At 40.6% G+C, this 23,324-nt stretch overlaps 1 protein-coding gene across 2 annotated transcripts in view; it reads right to left on the bottom strand.

The window, feature by feature from the left end:
- Nucleotides 1–5,641: 5,641 nt before the first annotated feature.
- UST (uronyl 2-sulfotransferase) overlaps nucleotides 5,642–23,324 on the bottom strand; it is a 292,952-nt gene continuing 275,269 nt past the window's right edge. For both annotated transcript variants that reach the window (XM_073337584.2, XM_073337586.2), the window contains exon 8: nucleotides 5,642–8,679. In XM_073337584.2, coding sequence (XP_073193685.1) covers nucleotides 8,396–8,679 — 284 coding nt within the window. In that variant the 3' untranslated portion in view covers nucleotides 5,642–8,395. The remainder of the gene's footprint in view (nucleotides 8,680–23,324) is intronic.

Below are 23,324 nucleotides of genomic sequence, written 5' to 3'. Positions count from 1 at the left end.
CTCACAGAGGGAAACGGCACACATCTCAGCCCTTCTGTGGGGTACTCACCGCACAGATGGTGCTCGTCCCTACTATCCATACACCCAAAGCAGCATAGTGTCCTTGGAAACCATGCTCCCATTGACCCAGCCCTGCCCCCACCCTAGAGAAGGCATTAGAGAGGGTTTTCAGGACCAGCACAAACCTGTCCACAAGATGTTCGGCAGGAATGTCCAGAGGTTGGTTGCAATTGAGAAGCTGGCTCTTCTTCCCTCCCCACCCTCCAGGTTTTGGGATAGATACTTCTGAGGCTCCCTTCCTCTCCTTATGAACTTACCTGCCAATGTCGGTTGACAATTGTGCACATTTCAGACTTCTTCCTTAAAAATAAAGGGGTTAAATTCAACTCTTTCTTCTGACAGGAATTATGTCAACAGAGATGGCCCCAAATCCAATATTTGGATCAGAAACCAGCTTTAAAACACATACAGAGTTGAGATCCTGGGGTATTAGGTTCATCCCACACAAGCTTTGCAATATGTAGAGCTGGGTTCAGCTTCTGTATTTCCCTCTACAAAGTGCTGGGTGGTCAGATGCAGAATTTTGGTCTGTGCCCATTTTCATTCATAAAATGTGTAAGATGCTTCCCAGAAGAGAGATCGCTCCTGCCCCAAAGAGCGTGCACTCTATGCTGTAGATGTTACATAGCAGGTGAGGTCAAACAAACAGCAAAGGTGGGATGGGGTAAGGGAAGGTGATTGTTACAGTCGTAAGATCACTGGATTGCTAGCTTCAGGCACACACACTTTTGGGGGGAGAGAGGTCAGAAACTGTTTTTTTAATATCACATTTAGATTGTAAACTCTTTGGAGGCAGAGATGGTCTTCTCGTTCTGTGTCTGTGCAGCACCTAGCACGATGGGGACCGGTCCGTGGTTAAGTTTCCCAGGCACTATTGCAACACAAATAATAATAAGCAAGATAATATAACAAGAACACTTTGGGGCAAAATAGCACATGGATGACCCTGCGGCATGCTGCAAGCACCATTGATTTGACTGGGATTTTGAGAGGAAGCTCTGGGTACATACTTGGGGGGTGGTTAAAGGGGCTGTTGTGCTGATCTAGTTCATTCACTATTTATATGATGTTTTTTTCTGCAGTCATTTGCAATTGCCTAGAGCTGTTTGTCTGGGTGTTTATTATTTAAACTCTAAACAGAGAATAAACAACAACAACTAATCATAAAGGACAAAAATGGTTGGATGTCCCATTGGGACCTCATTGCTCACATTTAAGATTTTACATTGCTTTTACTGAATAAAAGATCCACATATTAAAATTACTCACAACCAATGTCCTGCCTTCTAAAAGCTAGTGGCCATTGAAAGAGAGGAGGGTTGGTCCATTGGTTAAGATGCAAGTTTGGGACTTGGAAGACATGGGTGCAGGCCTGTGCTTCGCCACAGAGTTCCTATGTGACCTTGGGAAAGTCACTTAGTCATTCTGTGCCTCAGCTCCTTATGTGTTAAGTGGAGATTAATAATACACCCCGATCTTACAGACAAATAAATACTAAGGACTGTAAGGCACTCAGATACTATGGAAATGGGGGTGGGGATAAAAGTACATAAGTTAAATGGATTGATGGATCAATCTTGGGAAATGTATCAGGTACAGTTTACAAGTAGATCTGCTTGACTCTAAAATGGGTGAAAAAAGTTAAAATAAAAAATACCTGCTCATTGATTTCAATGGGAATCAGGTGCTTATCTGCTGTTTGTTCTTTGGAAAATCTCCCCCACAATCTAGTCCTAACTGTGAATTTAGAAGCCCAACTTTAGTTACCCCCTACCCTATTTTTGTGTGTCACAAAGTAACCTCGTTTAGAATCTCTTGTGATATTTAGGGCTGGATTCTCCCAGCTGATAAGGGCACTTGACATGGTTAATACACCCTCCCTCCTTCTGCTTACACAGACCAATGTCGCCCAGAGATTCCCAAATGAGAATTTCCTTTGTGTAGGAGGAACCTTCCTCATGCAGAGCTGGTATAGCAGCTTCCCTCTTGCACTAATTCAGACTGGATTTCAATCGTCTCCCTGAGCCTACTCCTTTCTGCTGTGGAGAATCATGACTAGAATGGGGAGATTACAGCAACTGGCCAGTTTGGGGCTTTACAATATTCCTTTCATTATTGAGACTCTCTATGTGTTTGTTTACATGGGGAGCTATTCTAGAATAGCTATTCCTGGTTAATTAGTCCTGATTAACTTGGTGTGGAATAAGGCACTCTTACTCCAGAATCAAGAGTACTCACACAGCGCATTAGGAATAGCTATTCTGCTTTAAATTTACACTTTATCTTAATCCAAATTAACTTCACAGGGTAGACATTCCCTAACTTTCCCATATCATCTTGGCATGGTATGAACCAAAGCTTATTATCCAGTAATACTTTGAATTTGCAGTATAGTGCACTTTACAGTTTGGAAGTGTTGGGAAAACATTAGCTAATGATTTCTAGTCTCTGATTGTCTATAGCACTGAATTTGGAGGTAATAGGTTGGCAGTACCAGAGATCAACCTGGGTAGACTTTGTTCCGGCAGGTCCATGAATCCAAGCAATTCCTGGTCTTCATTCACCAGTGAAGGCTGTCTCCTTGTGAAGATAGTTAGTAAAGTTTCTTGGGCAGGTTTGCAGTTTTGAAGCGTGCACAAAAGAATTAAAAAAAATTAACTCAGTGAAGCTCATACCCGAGGCAGCATTTGGTTTTAAGTCATGGTCCCACTTTGTCAACGCACTTGGTGAAACTGGATAGGCACAAGAATAGCAAACAGCTTGTGTAAGGTCTCTGCTGGAACTTGAACCCTTACGTTTTATTTCTCAGGCCCCTGCTCTTATCAGTGGACAGCCCATCCCCTCTGGTCCTATCCTAATCCCCACATTTCTTCACAGCACAAACTTCCACGCAGTTGGGTACAATTCATTGCCACTGGCATCTCTGTTCAAGAGACACCAAAACTGGAATAGAAAGACTGTTACAGATGAGGTATATTGAAAGGACTATGTGAAGAAGGTTTGCATAAAATCTGCTCCCATTAGCTCCTCTTTTAAGACTGTTAAATTCTTCCATAACCACTTAAATACAAAAACAGACTTGTATACTTCCTTTATATACTAAGAAAAGGAAATTCACGTTTATACTCAAAATCCACATTCAAATACACTATTGGTCAAATCTTACCACTTGACTAATGCTCAATTGTGATTCTGGCCATACTTGGGGAAGCACAGCATGTGGCCAAATACATTTGTGCGGCCTGCCAGCCAGGAGAGCTGTATGCGAAAGAAGGAATGCACATGTCCATCAAAAAAGCCAGTCAGGTACCACGCAGTGCCATGTTTGTGCTTCCAGTCAAGGTGTGTCAGCATTTCCATTACACAGCCCTATTTTCAACAAGTTATAACAGAGCTGTAAAAATTCCCTCCATGCCACAGTTACGCACAGAATGCATCAATTTTTGGACAATTGGAAGCAAATGCATCAGGCAGCTTTTGAGTTATATGTGAGGCAAAATATAGGCAGCCAGACCAATGGTACCATGCCAATTCATGCCAGGTGACGATCTGGGCCTTACCAAAAAAAATCTTTAAAATGAGCTTCTTCCCCTGCTACTCAAAGTTTTGCCCATTAAGGGTCATTTCCACTGAACTGTCTTCCAGTGTGATATGCACATCTGAACTGTTTTGTTTGTGTCTGAACAAGGGCTTAAACTTTCAAACACTGACTAGTGAGCAGTGCATACCAGAGAGAGTAGCTCCACTGATTTCATGGCAGTAAGCACGACGGCTGGTAGTGGTTTGCAAGATTAGGTCCTAAGACTGAAATTCCGTATGATAAGGTCTTAGTCGTCTTCATTTTGTACATGGGATCAAGTACATTGATGACAATTTATAAATAACAATGCTGAGTACTTGCTTTGCTTATGTGCTTGTGCAAACAGGATGCTGAATTATTTTCAGTGGACCTCTGTGCACTGATTCCTTTAAAAAAAGAGAAAGTGCTATGGTATTACAATGCAATGATCCTAAACATTCTGGCTTACAGTAATGATTCTGCCGTGCTGGAGCTATTAATATGGAATACTGCAGGATTGGTTTTTTTAAGTTAAGGAAAAAAAACAAAGCACCATTCAACCTTAGTTGTGAATGACAGGGCTTTATTTTGTGTGGGAATTAAACTTGTTTTTTTTTAAATTACATTTTGGTGGACAATAGACTATTTTTTTTGGTGTGAGTGTACAAAATGCCATTCAACCTGGTTTCCCTAACAGTACAAATAGTGTGCCCTCCCTTTAAAAACTAATTTTACTGTAATAAATACTGATAGGAGTCAGACTTCAATGGCTTTTAGCCACTAGAACCTGAAGATTTATTCACCAATGGTTGAATTTTATCATTCCGTTTAACGTTTTTATGGCACTGATAATCAAACTATACAACAAAATCAAAGCAACTTATCACAAAGACCAGGGACAAAGAACTTAAAACAAACTGAAATACTCCAAATGTACCATTCATTTTATACACATTCGGTTATCTTGAGCTACTCCTCCTCATGCATTTTAGATGTTCTGATGCAGCCATGCACATGGAAGAGAAACAGTAACACACACGCCCCATTCATCACTGTCACTTGAAATGTATAACTAACGTTTATTTTCCCCCCAGAATGTTGCACTATAACAATGGTTTATTTTCTGTTTAGTACGAGAGCACTGCCACTGGTGATTCTTTTATATTTTAAAATGGCTTTAGACTCTGGAAACAATTGGAGCTTTTTAGCCTGGGTATCCAATACAATCTTACCTATAATATCTAGTAAAATGCAGGGTATGGGTCTAAACTGTTTCCCTTTGTACATAAAAATAAGTTCCATTTCACAGCAATAAAGCAGACCAGGCAGTGCATCTCTGGATATTTACAGCACTTATCAGGTGGTTAAAGTAACTGAGTCTTTGGCCTTGTACCTCAAGGCAATTCAACATGTAGAATAACCACCCAGAAACAACCTGCCTGAATCTGACTATTGCAGTATGGCCTTTTAGATAATAAATTATTTTGTATAAAACAAAGCTCTACAGGGTGAGTGTCCAGATGAAGTGCCATCCATTGGCATTACATTCAGATAAGGAAAATTTGAGTAACCAAATAGGCTATGGTGAGAAGGAACCAAACAGGATATGGCGAAGCAGAGTAGAACAGCACAAGTTGTATTTTCAAACATCATTGGAGTTAAAAACAAAAAGTCCCAATAAACGAAACCTCCCCCCACCCTCCCACACGGGTTTTTTATATTTCAGAATCTTAGAGAGGGTAGTGAATAAGTTAAAGAATATTTCATGCCAAACAAAGATTCCTTTCATTTAAAGCTAAGCTAATGTACAGATATGTTTTCTTATTTTTATCGAGTACCCATACATATACGGCACTTACTGCAAAGCTGTTGTGGGCTAAAGGTTTATAACAGTGATTTTTTTGTTTTAGAAAAAAAGAAATCCATCAGACCAAAATAAAACCATTTAAATCAACTCCTTCCTGAGCAACTTAGAATTTGGAATGTTCTGGAAAGTTATAATAAATAAATCAAAGATTAACCAGCTTAAAATGTTCTTTTTATACATTAAAGTAAAATATAAAACATATTTCATGACAAACAAAGGGACTGTTGGGCCAGGAATTGTAGACATTTATGTGCCAACACATTCATGAAGTTACCATTCAGGGAGAAGCGGCCAGGTCAGTTGTTAGGAAAAATACAACATTAAAACCCAGAGAATAAATCACGTACCAGTTTTTATGTTTAGGCTATAAAATAATTAGGGCTGAAGATATCATTAAATAAAGATAAAAATAGACTGAAATGTCTATAGTAAGTGGAAGTGAATTTGCAGGAAGGGTGAATGAGTTAAGTGACTGATTATTCTGCTATGACACTTGTGAAAGGACTTGGACAGAATTTGTTTTTAAAAAGATGAGAATATTAATTGTCTTTCCAAAATATAACAATTCCACAGTGTGTAAACTAATCATTACTCTTTCAATGTAATTTCATAGAAACCACTTAAAATATACAATGCAGCAGATTCATATTTTAGTGACTATGTTAATTGTCATCTATGCCACTTGCAGCTTTCTTTAATGCCTTCTTTCACAGTAGTGCATTGGTACCACACAACTGGGATGTAAGGAGTGAGAATAAAATCCCCCCCCCCCCGTAATATTTTCTGAAAATTATCATGTCTTAACACGATTATGCTTCTTTACTTCTGTTCTCTGCAGACGACTATAATAAAGACCAGTTAGATAATGAAGATGGCCCACCATATATTTTGGATCCCTGCAGGCTCATGGAAGGGTAAGCCTCTGGAAAGCACTTCATAGCTTGGGCCTGTACGCATACCTCAATCACAAAATAACTTTTGCTTTTTACTTCCAAATGGAGATCCATTTTGCAGACTATACATAGACAGTGAAACTCCCCTGAAGCAATTACCAAAGAGACCAGCCAAAATTGCCTAGAACAGTGATTTTCAACCTGTGGTCTGCAGACCCTTGGAAGTTTGCTGACTAGGTCTAAGATTTCCAAAGGTTTCCATTCAAAATTTTTTAGGGGTCCACAAATGAAAAAAGGTTGAAGACCACTGGCCTAGAAGAAATCTAGCAACGATTAGATTGTGAATATAGGCACAGCCCCATGCAAGGTGTGGTGCACATGTTGTACCCCTCCAAGAAGTGATATAGGGAGGCATTGTGATGTAGAGACACCCCTCGGATTTACAATTCCTCCTGCGCTTCTTCCTTGGTCTATGCGCTAGTAGTTTACGCCTGCTCATGCCACACTGACACAGCTTGCTGATGAGCAAGTGTGCACGTGAAGCCAAGACTCCACCCATCCCTCACTCACTTGACTCCAGGGAGGGAGCAAACAGGTAAGCAGCTCTGCTTACTCCTATGTGCATGGACCCAAGATTGGAGTAGTCTGTTTAGGAGTGCAAAGTAGATACTTACTGGCGTGTATGGGCACATTGTCCACGTTAAAGTCTAGTCCTAAATGTCACAAAACTGTACCAGAAATCCTGGGGAAAACTTAAATGGAACTTCCCCATTTCATCACCCAGTCCCATTCACTCCACTTTTTAGTGTTTCCTGATAACAATACTTAAACTTTCAGCGTCGTTCATACCAATATACCATTCAATGTGTTTTGTTTTTCTGATGCCACATTGATATTCTTTTTCTTTGTTTTATTTTATCAATATGTAAGAGGTCAGTCATACCTGTCAATGTCTCTTATTACAAAAAAATCCCTCATTTTAAAATCACGTTTACTTCACTTCCACCCAAATTTGGTGTCCTCACCTGTATTTCACCTTAATTCTGTTAATTATTTGCATGAGATATGAAGACTCACAGAACTGAGGTTACAGAAATCTTCATACTAAAGGAAAGCATGAATAACTTCTATGTATAATTTTGGGTCTGTGACCATGGTAGGAACAACAATAGTATAATTTTTTTCTTTAAAATAAAAACTACGCCCCACACCTCTTCCTCCAGGGCCTCAGAGCAACATTCTCAACTGCAGAAATAAAATCCCAAGACCACACAATACCGTCCCCTTGGCTTTCCATCGACCCGTTCATCTCAATCATTCAACTTCGCTGATAATTTTTTCCATTTTGACTCTGTGAACCCTTCCAGTTAACTGGGTTCTTTAACCTGTTTTATTTCGCCAGATATAATCTGGTTGAAGTGTACATTGGACGCCTCTCACTGGAAGCCCCCCAGGGGAGACTGTCTATTCTGTTTTGAGTCCAATACAGTTTGAACCTTATGTGTTGTAACAATGGCTCTGGATCATATAACCATTTATATTTGCTTGCTATTCAGATGTTGTTGCTATGCTTCAGTGGTATCCCTACTAGCTTATAAACGGTGTCAGATGTTCAATGCCACAGTAATGGGCATGGTATTATGACTTACTGGTGACAGAGATTTTATGAAAGTTACTTGGTAAATGACGTCTAACATAATATATGTTGTTTTGCAAATGGGTACATGTGTACAGAAGCATTTTACTGTGCAAAAGTTATTTTGTGATGAGATGACAGATGGTTCCATCTTAAAATATGTCATATAAAGGATCCTATGGAGTCAAGAAAAATATAATAAAATTAAACAAATATAACCCGCAAAACCGGGTGTCTCTCAATTGCCCCAACATGTGGGAACTTTTTTTTGTTTTAAATGCTGCTGCGCATTAATTCAGTCCCTTAAGGAATATTTTTTTAATAATAAAAAAATATTGAGAAAGCTGGAGGGGTCACCAGAGAAGAGCTCGGTGCTTGCATCACCTTTTATAGATATCTTCTAACCACTTTTCATCATCTTGCTCCTCATCATCTATCGGTTCTTCAGTTTCCAGGGGAGAAGGAATAAAGAATTCTGGCTTGGGAGGTGGTTCACTGCTATGAGACTTCAGTCCGAATTTGCGCTTTAGCAGGTGAAACTGCTCTTTGACATAGTAGTAGAACTCATATTCATATCTCATGCGCTGGTAGAGGATCTGTATGGCTTCTGGAGAAGGGATGGTCTTTTTCACTGTCACAGTCAGATTTCCAAGTTTCCTATGTTCTGTAAAAGAAAAAAAAATTTGGATCTGATCAACAGTTAGAACCAAAAATCACATTCTTCTTTAGAACTAAGGCATTGTTCTACTGTATTATTGATTTAAAAAAATGTCTCCAGCCCTTTTTGTGTAGTAATTTTTAATATTAAACTTTTAAAGAAGGACAAAGTATAGTGGACCAGACTTTCAAAATTACACATGCACATTTGCACATGCACACTTGAACATGGCTATTCTATGCCTGGGGTTATCTAATGACGCTTGCACTAATCTTGTATTTAGCCAGGATATGGCAAGCTAGGCTCCTAATTGGCCACACTTCTCTGAGTAAACTAGGATCATGAATGAGCATAATTTAAGTGTACACAAATACATAATCACACCTAGCTTGGGAAAACTTTTCTCAAGTAGTTGGAAGGTTAAATATTTATTAGAGCTCAATGGAACCATTGTCTCCAATGTAATACTTAATGTACTTTCTTGGTCTGCTGTAAACATTAGCTATGGGGGAAAATGTTCCCCAAAATAGCTAGGTCTAGTAATTAAAAAACATACCAAATACTTTGTGTTTTCTTCTTGTTCTAATTTAGATAGATAGCTGGGGGAGGGGGAATTGGTAATGAGATATAGTGCCACAAACCCATATGTTACCTGTCTGAATCCAGCACGCTAGTACCGATCAACAGTTGTTCTCACCTGATGATTGTTTGCTTGCCTTTGTGAAATGAGTTTGATGAGTTACAGTCTAGTGCCCAATGGAAAGCCGTAGCAGACATGTCAAGGATTGGCTGTGCATGGGGAATTCTCACCCTAATGGTGGTCCCTCCATGGTTAATTAAGGTGCATTGACTGGACTGTCTGAAGAATCTTGCCCTGTCCTGAGTCTATAGGATTGCATCAGATAGCTTTCACAAGTGATAAGTTCACATAAAACAACTCAACACCTAATAAAATTATTCACTTAACAAAAGCATATAGCTGTCTTTTCTCTCCCAAGAATTGGTTTTATTTTAATGTCAGAGAAAAAAAACATGCAAGAGCTCGCCAGGTCAGAAGAAGGGCATGTTTACTTTTGTGGTTTCCCAGTTTTCCACTAGATGGAAACATAAGACCAAGAGACAACATTGAGCATCCCCAACATTTTCTTCCTCTTTTGGATAGAGAAGTCACAAGTCAATGTAAGGAGGAGGGAACTGCTCAGAGTGCCATTAATACTGTAGATCAAAAGCCACTTACTAAACTTCTAACTGTGAAACCTCCCTAATGTCCACATTTTTCTTTAGCAAAAGTGGAGATGGAAATGTAAAATGGTGAGGAATTCATCTCTATAACTAATCATGTTTCCTGACACTTAGTTTTCCCAATGCAGAGCGTACGATATTCATGATTTATAGTAACAGAAAGGGAAACAGCAGTAAATTATGTGGGACGTATATGTTTGGATCTAAAATGAAGGCTGTATGTTCTTAAAAAAAGATTGAGAGTTGCACTGAAAGGTTCAGGCTGGAGAACTAAGAAAAGGGGAATCAAGGATTTTGGTCCTACCACTGACATCTTGATCTCAAAATATTAGATAACACTGACATGAAATAAGAGATGAAACAGCAAGATGAGACAGTTGTTCCACCTGGCTTTGTCACCTTGGTCTGAAGATAGTGCTACAAGACAATGGTGACAGAGATTCTGAGTGATGGATACCCGTAGTTAGAGCAAGGATAAAGGCGGTAGTGTATATCCTATACCACTTTGCAAGTTTCCTTGAAATAAAGAGAAAGGCCTGTTTATACATTCCTTTATACCACATGCATCACCATGGTCTCTCAACATCTTCATGGTGATTTATTAGAGCCCAACATCTTCAGATTGACCTGAAAGCATTAAGTATTGTTTTATTTTAATATCAGAGAAACACAAATCAACAAACCCAGCAGGAAGAAAAATCTGAGAATCTTATTCTTCTCTGAGTTTGTCTTCTTTGTCATCAAACTTATCTCTGTGTTATAGCAGATCTCGATTGTACCAGACTGCCATTATCTAAAAGGTCTACTGGAATATTTTGTCTTTGGTGCTAAGACAAACTGTTGACGCGAAACCATGTGATCTCTCTCTCTCTCTCTCTCTCACCCCCACACCCTTTTACTCTGCTAGCCTACAAAGCAGCACTTATCCTTCACAAACTTCCTGATACATAAATTATTAGTAGAGGAACACCAGAATACAACCATTTTAAAAACAACTGAACTAATTTTTATCTGTTCAGTTCTTTATACTTCTTTGTTACGTCATCGTTTACTACTAAGATTTGTATGAAAACCGGATCTTTGATCTTGGATAATTTCTCTGTTTCTGCTGCTCATTTCTTCCCTGAAGTGATCATCATCTGTGCCTCCCAATTGCCAATAAGAAATCTAAATATTCCACACAACTTTAGTCATTAACTGTCACAACAGAGGGGGCCTTGGTATTGCTGTTGGAGTATCCACTTTATTGTGCCTGCAGTTACCACTACAGGCTTGGACAGATCCAAGACGACACAGCAGTGGGGTATTGAGAAGAGAGATCTTATGGCACTGGAGAGGCTAGTTAAATTAAATTGCCTGCTAGGGAAGATTTACTGGTAGCTGCCTCTTCTTGGGCAAAGAAGTAACAAAACACAACCAGCATGCTGAGGCAAGACTACCATGGACAGCTCAACATGGTTTAATATAACTAAAAAGCTACTTTTGGTCTATACAGTATTCCATCCAAAGGAAGCCATTGTAGTTTATAAAGAAAGGTTCCAATCCTGCATAGCACCAACATGTGCATAATTTTGCTCAGGTGAGCTGTTCCATTGAAGTCTGTGGAGCTGTGAATGTGAACAAAGCTATGCGTATGCTTAAGTGCTTCACAGGTCGGGGCCCATATATACACATTTGAAGAATTATTTACATATATGTTTACAAGATAGATCAATAGCTCCAAAGGCAGAGTTCCTAGGAGGAACAGTGAAGCAACTTTGTGAACTCCAACACCTACATATTCACCCAGCAGGAATGATCTACAATGATTTTTAGGGAACGCAGTAATATTTTTAACCAGCTATAAAAGCCACAAGACATCTATTTTAGGAAAAAATATTAAGTTTACCTAGAGGGCCCAATAACAGTGTTCATTACATAAAGGCATGCACAAAGCAAAACAGAATAAATAAAACAATGCCTGTGAAAATTCAGATGACTGGAAGCATAGAACAACAGCTATGTGAGTGCAAGACCTGGATAATACACTTTCCAGCTACAATCCATGTTTTCTTACTTAAAAACAGAAAGAGCCTTCAAAGCCAAAGCTATGTTTATTTTAGTAATATTCTAGTTAGATTGCACAGGGCAAGGACCTTGTCCTCATATTTGACTGCACAGTGTCTAGCATGTATTTGGTAGTAGATTAAAAAAAAGTTTAAGTGAAATATTTTCCCCTTACTCCTGCTTAGCAATTACTGAGCCTGCTGTTCCTCTCCAGTTCCATGAGAGCAGAGGAAAGCATAATCTGGTGTGTGTGGGAGGGGGAAGGGGGACGAAAGGAAGGAAAAAAAAGGGAGATCTGTGCCTTCACTGTATGTTCCCTTGCATGACCATTTCCCTTGGAGCGCCTCCAAAACAGGACACAGATTAGAGGCAGGAGGAGGGATGTGGGGGCACTGGGCAAGAACTGGAAACAGCTATTCTCTGTACATGGTCTCTCTGGGACCCCAGTAGGAAATCCCTACTTCTAGCAGCACTAATTCCCCTTTGTGGCTGCTAACTCCAGTAGAGAGAGAGGGGCTTGTGTTCAGTCACAAGGAATTGTGCCAATGGCAGCAATGCTAGAAAAGCTGGGCTGCTCCTGGGGAGGAGAGGCCTGCAGGCAGCATAGAGGATTTTTAGCTATGTGCAGTTGCCCTTTGCTTACCACACAGATCCTTGAGTTACAGCATGCCTCCCCCTCTTTCTGCTTTGAGAAGCTGCAAACGCATACCGCCCTCCCCCTTTGCCCTTGGAGATGACGAGGAGGAAACTTCATGAGGCTTTTCTTGCAGTCTCCAGATGTGATTTTCCTCTCCAGTGAGTTTTTCTATGGGAGGGGAACCTCAAGCCCATTGTGGTTATTTTTGATTGTTCAGGAGCATTTTAGATTTCTTGGCTTTTGTCAGTTTGCCTCACAGTAACTGCTCTTAATTAGTAATAAACTGCCTGTAAAAGTACAAAAGTATATATGCTGTTTGGGAAAAAGTGCAGGCCAGGGCTATGATCAAAATGGGCCTGCCTTCCTGGCTTCGATCTAAGCTAAGTTTTGATAACGCAACTGATCTTCACCTTGATTTGTACTTAAATTTTAGTTAGACTAGTTTATAATCTTCAACTCTCTTAAAAGGCCCTTTAATACAAATAAAAAGGAAATGACAGAACCACTCCTTGAAGTCATCGTTACCACCTCCCCTTAATCCATCAAACAAGCATAATATAAAAATTATGCAGATCTGGCAGCATGCCAAAGTAAACAATCTGGAAATGTTATGTAAATCCAGCTGCTCCACCAGAGGACAGGGTACCGCCCGCCCCCCTTTTATGACCTTTGTGACAATTCACCATATGGAGAGCAACAAACTACACCATTTACTTTCTAGGGTTATTTTTTCTGTGTTTGTTTTGGCATTCCTTTAATTTACTAAAAAGAATATACTGTACAGTGAGCAAAACCTCTTGCAGTAGTCACAGCCTGTCTTGTATTAACACAACCAAGATACAAAGAAACTGAAATGCAAATAGGGATGAAAAAAATTAAATACATTTTGGGTAACTTGGTGACAAGTATTTACCAAGAAAGAAAGAAAGAATAAATCTGTATTCCTCAATGCAATAAAGCAGTTTGATATCTGAAATGTAGGAAACTATTTCATATGTCCCTTGCATGAAAAATTTTGCATTGCCATATTAAATCAAAATAAGGATAAAAAAATCTCTACTAAATGGAGAATTTAGGAAATCACTCAGCCTTCTCGAACGATTGAATATTTTCAGATGAGAAGACTCTGGGGTCTTAATCCTGAGCACTCTCAATTCTAAATGAAATCACGAGGAATTGAGAGTTCTCAGCATCTTTCAGGATGGAGACATAGGTGAGCGGAGCTGGAACTCAAGGAGTTACATGGCCGAAGCTGGAGCTTTAGAATGACAGAGTGGTGCAACAGCATATAACTGCACATCAGCCCATTTATTGCTGATAACGGAAAACCCAACTCTGCTGCCCTGAAACTGTGTGAATATGATGGTTAGACAAATAAGGTGGGTGAGGTCATATCTTTTATCAGACCAACTTCTGCTGGTGAGAGAGACAGGATTTCGAGCTACATAGAGCTCTTAAGGTGTGGGAAGGGTATTCCGAGGACCATAGCTAAATGCAAGGTGGCACAAATTGTTTAGCATAAGTAGTCAGCACATATTCCAAGGGTCCATTCAAGGTAGAGTGGCCCGTGAACACCTCTGCAGTCATAATACAAGAAGAGAGGGTCCGTGGGTTACTGATTGTTGTAATAAGCCAGTGTCTCTGTTCAGTCCATGATTTTTAGTGTCTAACAGAGTTATGAATTTAAACTCCCAGGCTTGTCTTCTGAAAGTGTTCTGCAGGTTTCCTTTGAGGATGAGGACTGACAGGTCAGATACAGAGTGATCACTTTGTGAAAAGTGTTAGGGTGTATGACCAGGTACCTGCAAGAAGCATGGCAGATGATCCCCAAAAGCTGGTGGTTTATTCTATAATTAGATTCACCAAACCAGTAACAAAAGAACTTCTGTAGTATCCCACTGGTTAACCAGAAGCCAAACACAGTCCCCTTTAGGCATTTCAGCCGTTGGTTCCCATCTAGACAATCAAATCTAATGTAGTGAGAGGTTATTGAAAACCCATTTCACCGTATGTGATGTTTTTTCTAATGCCAAAGGATAAGACACATACCCCCCAGGTCAATATGAATCTCAGATCTTACCCAAATATCACACTGTCAGCCAATCCTTAGTAAACTAACTAAAGATTTTATTAATAAAAGAAGAGTTTTCAGACTTTTTTTCTGGTGACCCAGTTGAAGAAAACTGTTGATGCCCGTGACCCAATGGAGCTGGGGATGAAGTATTTGGGGTGTGGGAGGGGCTCAGGGCTGGGGTGAGGGCTGCGGGGTGGGGCTGGGAACGAGCAGTTCAGGGTATGGGAAGGGGCTCTGGACTGGGGCAGGGGGTCAGGGCTCAGGGCTGGGGGTGCACACTCTGGGGTGAGGCCAGGAATGAAGGGTTTGGGGTGCAGGAGGGGGCTCCAGGTTTGGGGCAGGGGATTGAGGCATGGGGTTGGGGCCTGGGCTTACCTCAGTCAGCTCCTAATCAGCGGCGAAGCAGGGGTGCTAAGGCAGGCTTCCTGCCTGTCCTGGCACCATGGACTGTGCTGTGCCCTGGAAGCAGCCAGCAACAGGTCTGGCTCCTAGGCGGAGGTATGCAAGCGGCTCCACGTGGCTCTCGCCCGCAGGCACCGCCCCCCCCCCAAGTGTGGAGCCAGTGCTCAGGGCAGGGGCAGTGCACGGAGCCCCATGGCTTCCCTGCCTAGGAGCCGGACCTGCTGCTGGCCGCTTCTGGGGTGCAGTGCGGTGTCAGAATAGGTAGGGACTAGCCTGCCTTAGCTGGGCAGCACCGCCGATAGGACCTTTAATGGCCCGGTTGTCAGTGCTGACCAGAGCTGCTGCAACCCAGTGTGTTAACTTCTGCAACCCAGTACTGGGTCATGACCCGAAGTTGGAAAACCACTGGTATAGACTGCTGGCTTGTAAAGTCTCTCTGGTAACTTCCAAAAGATTGACTGATCCTTAGTCCATGGTGGTGGTAAATCCACAGTCCAGAGAATTATATCAGGAAAGAGGCAACATGGAGATGTCTCAGAGGTCTTTTATATCCTTTGCCATGTGCATGGAAATTTACTGTCCCAAGCAAAGCAGACAACCCTTGTCTGTGGAGAGTTGTTGGCCAAGATCGAGTCCAGGGTCACAGCAGCATATCACATGTCCTTACACGTTTTGCTGAATCAGAGGGGGGTGGCCATTGGCTCCTCGCTGTCTGAGGCATCCTCAGGAAGAGCTATCTGGACAGGATGAGTTTCTTCAATAGCCCGTTGTGAGAGTGGAGTGTCCTGAATACGCCATCAACACATAGCTGTCTAGCCCTGATGTAAATCCTATCCTGGGGTGTGTTAACCAGGAATACAACACAGGGTTAAGATGCAAGTACGTAGCCAATATTCATAACTTCAGATACAAAGATGATACACGCATATAAACATGATAATCATACTTAGTAAATCATAACTTTTCCACTGACACCTACAGTAGCAGCAACCATGATACAAAGGGTCATCTTTAATCGTACAGCATCACAGGGTGTTTTTGACTTTTGCCATTTTCCTGAAAGAGTTCACTGGAGACAATAGTGATTTTTCTGGTTTCACCCACATAGTTGTTACTGGGGCATTTAGTGCACTGGATGAAGTAACCCACATGTTGTCACAGGCATGTGTAGAATCCATGCATCTTGAAAGGTGTGTTGTGTTGATCATTGTAGCAGTGGGGATAAGTCTGTGAGTTTTGCACCTGTTGTTCTGGCAGGGTCTTGGTGATGCTTTAAATTGGTGTGTCCTGGTCTGTGGGGAGTTTGCTTCTGATTATGAGCTTGGAGAGGCTGGAAGGTTGTTTGTAGGCCTGAAGTCAGGGTTTAGGGAAGATTTCTTTCAGAATAGGGTCCCCATCAAGTATGGGTTGTAGTTGCTTGAGGATACCCCATATGGGTTCCAGTGTGGAGCGGTAGGTGACAACTAGGGATGTGCTGTGTGGTGTGCAGGAGTTATTTCTGTATTGAAGCAGGTTCTCCTGGGATATTTGGGTGGTCCATTCCATGATGCAATCTACTTCTCCGGTGGAGTGTCTTTGTTTAGTGAAGGTGGTTTTGAGTGTGTTAAGGTGTATATCCTGGACTTTCTTCTGGGAACATGTTCTGTGGTATTTGAGTGCCTGGCTATAGATAACTCATTTCTGGGTGTGTCTGGATTTATGAAGGTAGGTGTGGTAATACATGGGTTTCTTGTATATGGATGCCTGTAGGGTTCCATTGTTGAAGTTGATTATGGTGTCCAGGAAAAAGTTATTAGTGTGGGAGTGTTCCAGAGAGAGTTTAATGGATGGATGGTGGTTGTTGAAGTTGAGGTATAAATCTATGAGGGAGTTTAAGCTGTCTGTCCAGAGGATGAAAATATCATCCATGTATCTCAGGTATATTATATGTTTCGTGTTGCATTTCTCCAGAAATTCTTCTTCAAGGTGTCCCATTTTGGGGAGCCATCCTCTTACCCATTGATGTTCATGATTTGGACAAAATGTTTCTTGTTGACTATACAACAGTTATGGGTGAGGATGAAATGGTGGAGTTTGGAGACATGTTTGGGGTGGATACCTGAGAGTTAAATATATGTAAATATTTGAGGTAGGCAGCTATGTTGTCATTGTGAGGGATACTAGTGTACAGGGAAATGACATCCATAGTGGTCAGGATGGTGTTCTGAGGGAAACTGACAATGTTACGGAGGAATGTTTGTGGAGGAAGTCACTAGTGTCCTGGAGGAAGCTGGCCCTTTGTGTGAGTGGTTTCAGGATGCTTTATATGAGTCCTGATATTCCTTCAGTAAGAGTGCTGTGGCCAGATATGATGGGTCTGCCTGAGTTCCTCTGCCTGTGTACCTTGGGAAGCATGCAGAAGGTCTCTGGGTGAGTTTGGGAGTGAGGGTGGGGCGTGAGTTTGTAGAGATTCTCTTGGAGTTGTTTGGGGAAGGATTTGATGATGTCCTTAAATTCCTAGGTAAATTGTGATGTGGTGTCTTCTTTGAGTTCCTTTTAGTAGGTGGTGTCAGAGTTGTTGGTTGAACTTGCTAATGTAGTCATCATAGTTGAGGACTACAATGGTGTCCCTTTGTTTGTTGGTTTGATCACTAACTGGTGGTTAGATTTAGGGACCGTTTGGCTGTCCTCTCAGCGGTGGAGCGATTATGGTGGATGTTGGTTAAGGATTTTGCAGTCATGTTTTTCCTGAAGCAATCAGTGTAACAATTAAGAGTGTAGTTTCACCCATTCTGTGGTTTCCAGTTAGATGATTCTTTTTTCTTATGATTGTCAGTGGAGAAGCGGTAATTGTGAGTGCTGTCATTATTGTGAAAGAATTCTCTGAGGTGGAGATGATGGAAGAATTCTCCTAGTTCTCCACATGTTAGTATGGTATCAGGTTCTGTGGTGAGACAGAGATTCAGTCCCTTAGAACAGATAATTCAGCTCCAGTGAAGGGTAGTCCTGATAAACTGATGATGTTCAGGTGTGTGTAGTGTGCATGTGGTGCGTAGTGGTGCCATGGTTTTTCCTGGAGGTGGTATTTTGTGGGTTGTGGAGTAGTTGGTTCCACTTTTTGTTTTTGTGTTGAATGCCTGTCATCAGGTTTTTTGGATAGTTGTTTTGGATTTCTTGCATGATTCCCAGGTAACTTTCCTGGATTATTTTCCTCCAGTGTGTGGGAGTATGTGATGATGGCTTGTTTGAGGTGCTCCCTTTTGGAGTATGTGAGGTGCAGTAAATGGTTCCTCAGCTTTTCTGAAGTCCATCTGCAGAGTTGTTCAGCATATTTGAGTTGTATGTAATAGTCAGAAAGTTATAGATGGTGAGACTTCTGGGGACGATGTTTTGTTTCTTGCATTTTCTCAGGAAGTAGATGTTCCTGTTAAGTTTTACTTCCTTCTTCTTTATGTTGTGGAGTTTCCATTTCAGGTGGCTAAATTCAATATCTTCCATTGTTTTATGCAGTGTAATTGTAGCTGTGTCAGTCCCAGGACATTAGAGGTGGTTGTCAAAGATACAGTAAATTAATTTCCCCAGCTACACAGGAATGGCCCAATGTTCAACCCACATGCAGCTGAACTACTGTGAATACTTCTCCACTGCTTCATTTAATGGAAATAAATGTATGTCATTATGGTTAGTAGTAATGTGCCAGTCTAGAAGGGCCCTTATTTGATATGCCACTGAAATGATCAATGTTCTCCTAAAACAAGATTTTTGGTGGTTAATATACTGAGAATGACAAAAAAAAAAAAGTTAACTGCATGGCAGCAAAGCTATTTTAAGGCTCTAGTGGGCCAGATTCTCAGCTCTTGGTGCCATTCTGGAACCCCCCCTGGGAAGAGTCTATAACACCCCTCTGATGTCTGGATTAGGAGTGTATTGGGATCAAGGCTGGAGTACTATTGTGTTCTGGCAGTGCCTGTCTGGAAGAACATCCCCACAAAGGATGTAGCAGCTTGTCGTCTTATCTTCAGGATGAGGAGAGAAAACAGGAGAGAAGATAGTGCCATAGTTATTCCAACTTAAATTCATTATTAATTTACAAGCTGGAGGACGCTCACAGAAGAGCAACAAAGCTGTTCAGGGAGATGGAGGGATTGACTAGAAAAAAGATTGAAGGAATTAAACATGTACAGCTTGCTAAGCAATTATGGAAACAACATGACAACCATCTACTAATATTTGAAGGGTGAAAACTCCAAGGAAGGAGAGAAATTATTTAGCAAGGTAGAAAAAGTTCATAACTAGGAACAATCAAATAAAATTAAGAAAAATAAAGTTAAGGATAAATGTAAGGAAAATATTGATATGCTGGACAATGGAACAGTTCACCACTGAAAATGGTGGAAACTCTATCGCTTACATGTAAACCTTTATTGGGAAAAGCACAATGGAACATACTGTACAGGAAAATCCTGCACCGGCCTAGCAGTGAACTAGAAAATGCAATCATTCTTCTCCATCTCATAAACTATTCAAAATGTTATATTACTATTATGAAACACTTGCTTATAAAAGAATATACAGAAAATGCCTACGGAGACAATAGAGATAGTTAGCTTACTCCATACTATACAACAACTGCCAGCGAACGGGCCCTTTTCTCCAACTAGGAAGTTTTATCATGAAGCCCCTTCTGAGGAAGCTGCTGGCAGTAGCAGTCTTATCAAGTTAAATGCATCTTACTTCCACTTATTCAAAGGTGTGGAATCCTAAATTCTCCCACACAGGGGCCTAGAATCCAAGCTCAGGAGTAGCCTGTTCATCCTGTTCTTCTTCTACACAGCAGCATGTCATCGCTGGCACTGCACTGGAAGACTTTTTTGCAACATATATATATTTATATATATTTTAATTTATGAAGTGTCACACTCAGACTTTTCAAAATTGGTCAGAGATGCTGACACTGAATTGAAAAGAAATCACATTGGAAACAGACGGCATGCAAGAGAAATCTCCTAATAGTGACCAAACAGAAGAGTTACACACAAAGTCAGATATTAAATCCGAACAGAAACTTAGAAGAGGTTCCTTACATTTGATCGCAATTTAATGTTGCATCCCCAACTCAAGCAAATTACTGCGTAAGAAAGAATTATGCTGAAACTTACTCACATTGGTAGCATGAAAAGATAGATACTTATGTGAATATGGTCAGGTACTTTTATTGCTTGAAACAAACTTCTAAGTTGAACTTGACAGAGACGGTGGTGCCAAAACCAAACTCATCTGCAGAGGAAATGCCAGGATACTCTAGCTTAAACTGCAGAGAGAAATGCTTTGTTTCCAGTTCATATGAAACTCCTTATGCACCTGAAATACACACAGACATATGTAGTATAGAATTTTCCACAATGAAAAAATCCAGTCAGCTCAATAATGTGACAGACCCACAATATAAAATTGAGTCATAGAAAATGAATTTGAACAAAGAGAGCAAAGAGAAAAGAGTTCCAAGCACTGGGAGCTTCAGTTCTGAGTCACAGGTCAAGAAAAGATTTTAGCTGGTGTGTATAGTCTCATAGTTAATAACAATACAAGTCACCCTGTGGGAGGGAATCCTAAAAGGAGCCGAGGCGCTGGGAATGGGAAACCTTAAGAAAAACAGGTTCTTGCAGATTTCTGGTTAGCAGTGTTACATAATAGGCTAATCAGATACCAGTACTATTCCTATTATTATTTTTCTCTGTGGTTTGATATCAAAAGGCCCTGACCAGGATCCATGGTGCTAGGTGCTGTATACAAATGCAGAGGAAGACAGTCTACGTCCTGTTGAGCTTACAACCTAAGAATTGAACATTTTTAAAGTTTTACTAGGAGTCAAGACTCCTGGGTTCCATTTCCAGCTTTGTTTCTAACTCGCTGCTTGATCTCCGACATCTCACTGATGGCCCAATTTCCAGAAATGTTCAGAAGCCTCAGCTCTTACAATATTCAATGGGAGCTAAGGGAGCTGAGCATCTTTGAAAATTAGGCTACTAAACTCTCTGGGTAGAATCCTGAGACTACCGAAGTCAAGGGGAGTTTTGCCATCATCAATGAAGCACTAAAGCAAAAAAGAGATTAAGAACTAGCTAACTGACAGCTCTCAAAAAGTAAACATTAATGGGAAATCCTCATCAAATGGAGATGTTACTAGTGGGGTTCCACAAGGATTGGTACTAGGCCATTATTAAACAAAATCATTGCTTATGACACAAAGATTGGTGGAGTGGTAATGATGAGGACAGAGAAGTCATACAGAGTGATCTCGATCGCTTGGTAAGCTGGGCCCAGGCAAGTAAATGCATTTTAACACAGCCAAATACAAAGATATATATATATATTGACATGAAGAATGCCAACCATGCTTACAGAATAAGGTACTGAGTCCTGCTAAGCAGTGACTCTGAAAAGGATTTAGGGGTTATAATAAAGAAGCAACTCAACATGAGCTCCAAGTGTGATGATGTGACCTAAAGGTCTAATTGCAATCCTTGGATGTATAAATAGGGGAGTAAAAAAAGTAGAAGTAGGAGGTGATTTAGGGCATTGGAGAGAGATAGATCCTGGAATGCTGTAGATAGTTCTGGCATCCACGTTTTTTTAAAGAAGGATGTTGCAAAATTAGAGAGTGCAGAAGACAGTCACAAAAATGATTTGAGGGCTGAAGAAAATGCTTTCTAGCGAGAGACTTCAGGAGTTCAATTTGTTCAGCTTATCAAAAAGAAGATTGAGAGGTGGCTTGCTTACAGCATATAAGTACCTTCACTGGAAGAACACAGTGGGTACTAATGGCCTTTTTTTAAGCTAGAGGAGCAAAGCACAAAAAGAAACCAATGGGCAGAAGCTGAGGCCAGACAAATTCAAATTAGAAATTGGCTTTTTTTTTTTTGAACAGTTAGGGTAATTAACCACTGGAAGAATTACCAAGGGGAGTGGTAGATTCTCCATCTCTTAATATTTTCAAATCAAGACTGGATGCTTTTCTGGAAGAAATGCTTTTAGTCAAACACAAATTATTGGACTCAGCGCAGAAGTAACTGGGTGAAATACTGTGTGTTATACAGGAGGTCAAACTGGATGATATAAAGATCTATGAATCCCTTTGTGTCCCAGTTTCCAGATCTGTAAAATGGGAATAAAACTTACTTGCTTCCCAGAGGTGTAGGAAAGCTAAATTAATGAATGATTGTGAAGTGCTTTGAGATACTTGAATGAAAGGCCCTGTGGTCCTGATCTTAGAAGGTGCTGAGCATCCTCATTTCCCAGTTTCCAATGGAAGTCGAGAGCACTCAGCATCTTGCAGCATCAGGCTCTATGTGAGTGCAAAGTATTATTAGAAAACAAAAAGGCTGAGTTTGAAAAAGTTCATAAATCTTAAAAATGCTTCATTCTAGATATTGTATATTGCTGAATTGCTGCAGCTTACATACGACTCCTTAGGATTTATATGGTTACAAGTAGCTACAATGTAAGCTAGTAGTATAAGTTTTTTATTCTAAGTAGGACTGAGCTAATTGCCAAGTAACAAAATATACCCACTATCATGACAAACGTGACACTGGTACTGGAACACTGAAAGGCACACTAGCTCTTGTTCAGCACCAGCTATTTTAAAAACAATGAAATGAAGAAGGTATTTATTCCTCTCTCATCTAACACTGGAGAGGAGAAAGTTACTGAGTTTGAGAAAAGTTTTCTATTAAATGTGTCTGCATATTGACAACTTGTAGAGGGGTGATTACATGGACAACATCAATTTAACTACACTGCTGCCTGAAATGATTTTACCACCTATGTTAACACCTACCATTACTGTAAGTGAAAGAGGCTAGAAAAAAAAAATCTATTTTTCAGGTTAGTTACTTTGAGTATAGTCAGCATCTGTGGCACTAGCAAAGAAGGGAAAATACAACAAAATGAGAAATAAAACACTGTCCCTTTAAAGCACTCTCTTTTTGGTATGGAGCCTGACTACTCTGGCTGACTGCCAGGGAGTCAGGACCAAGGCTTTCCTCACTTGGTCCAAACGGAAAAAGAGTCCATTGTCAAATGCTCGCAGGCTTGCTTCAGTAAGAGGAAACCAGTAATAAAGGGAAATCATTTAAGCTTAAAGTCTCTAGAGAGAAGTATAGTCCGCCAGTGTGGCTAAAGTAACTAGCTTCCCAGGTTCTTCATTCTTTGTCGGGCAATCTTGCGGCTTTATTACTTCCCTGAACTAGAAGGAGCGAAGGAAATGTA

The sequence above is a fragment of the Lepidochelys kempii genome, chromosome 3 (genome assembly GCF_965140285.1).
Source record: "Lepidochelys kempii isolate rLepKem1 chromosome 3, rLepKem1.hap1, whole genome shotgun sequence".
Lineage (NCBI taxonomy): Eukaryota > Metazoa > Chordata > Testudines > Cheloniidae > Lepidochelys > Lepidochelys kempii.
Note: the sequence above shows the minus strand (reverse complement) of the source record. Positions and strands in the feature narration are given on the sequence as shown.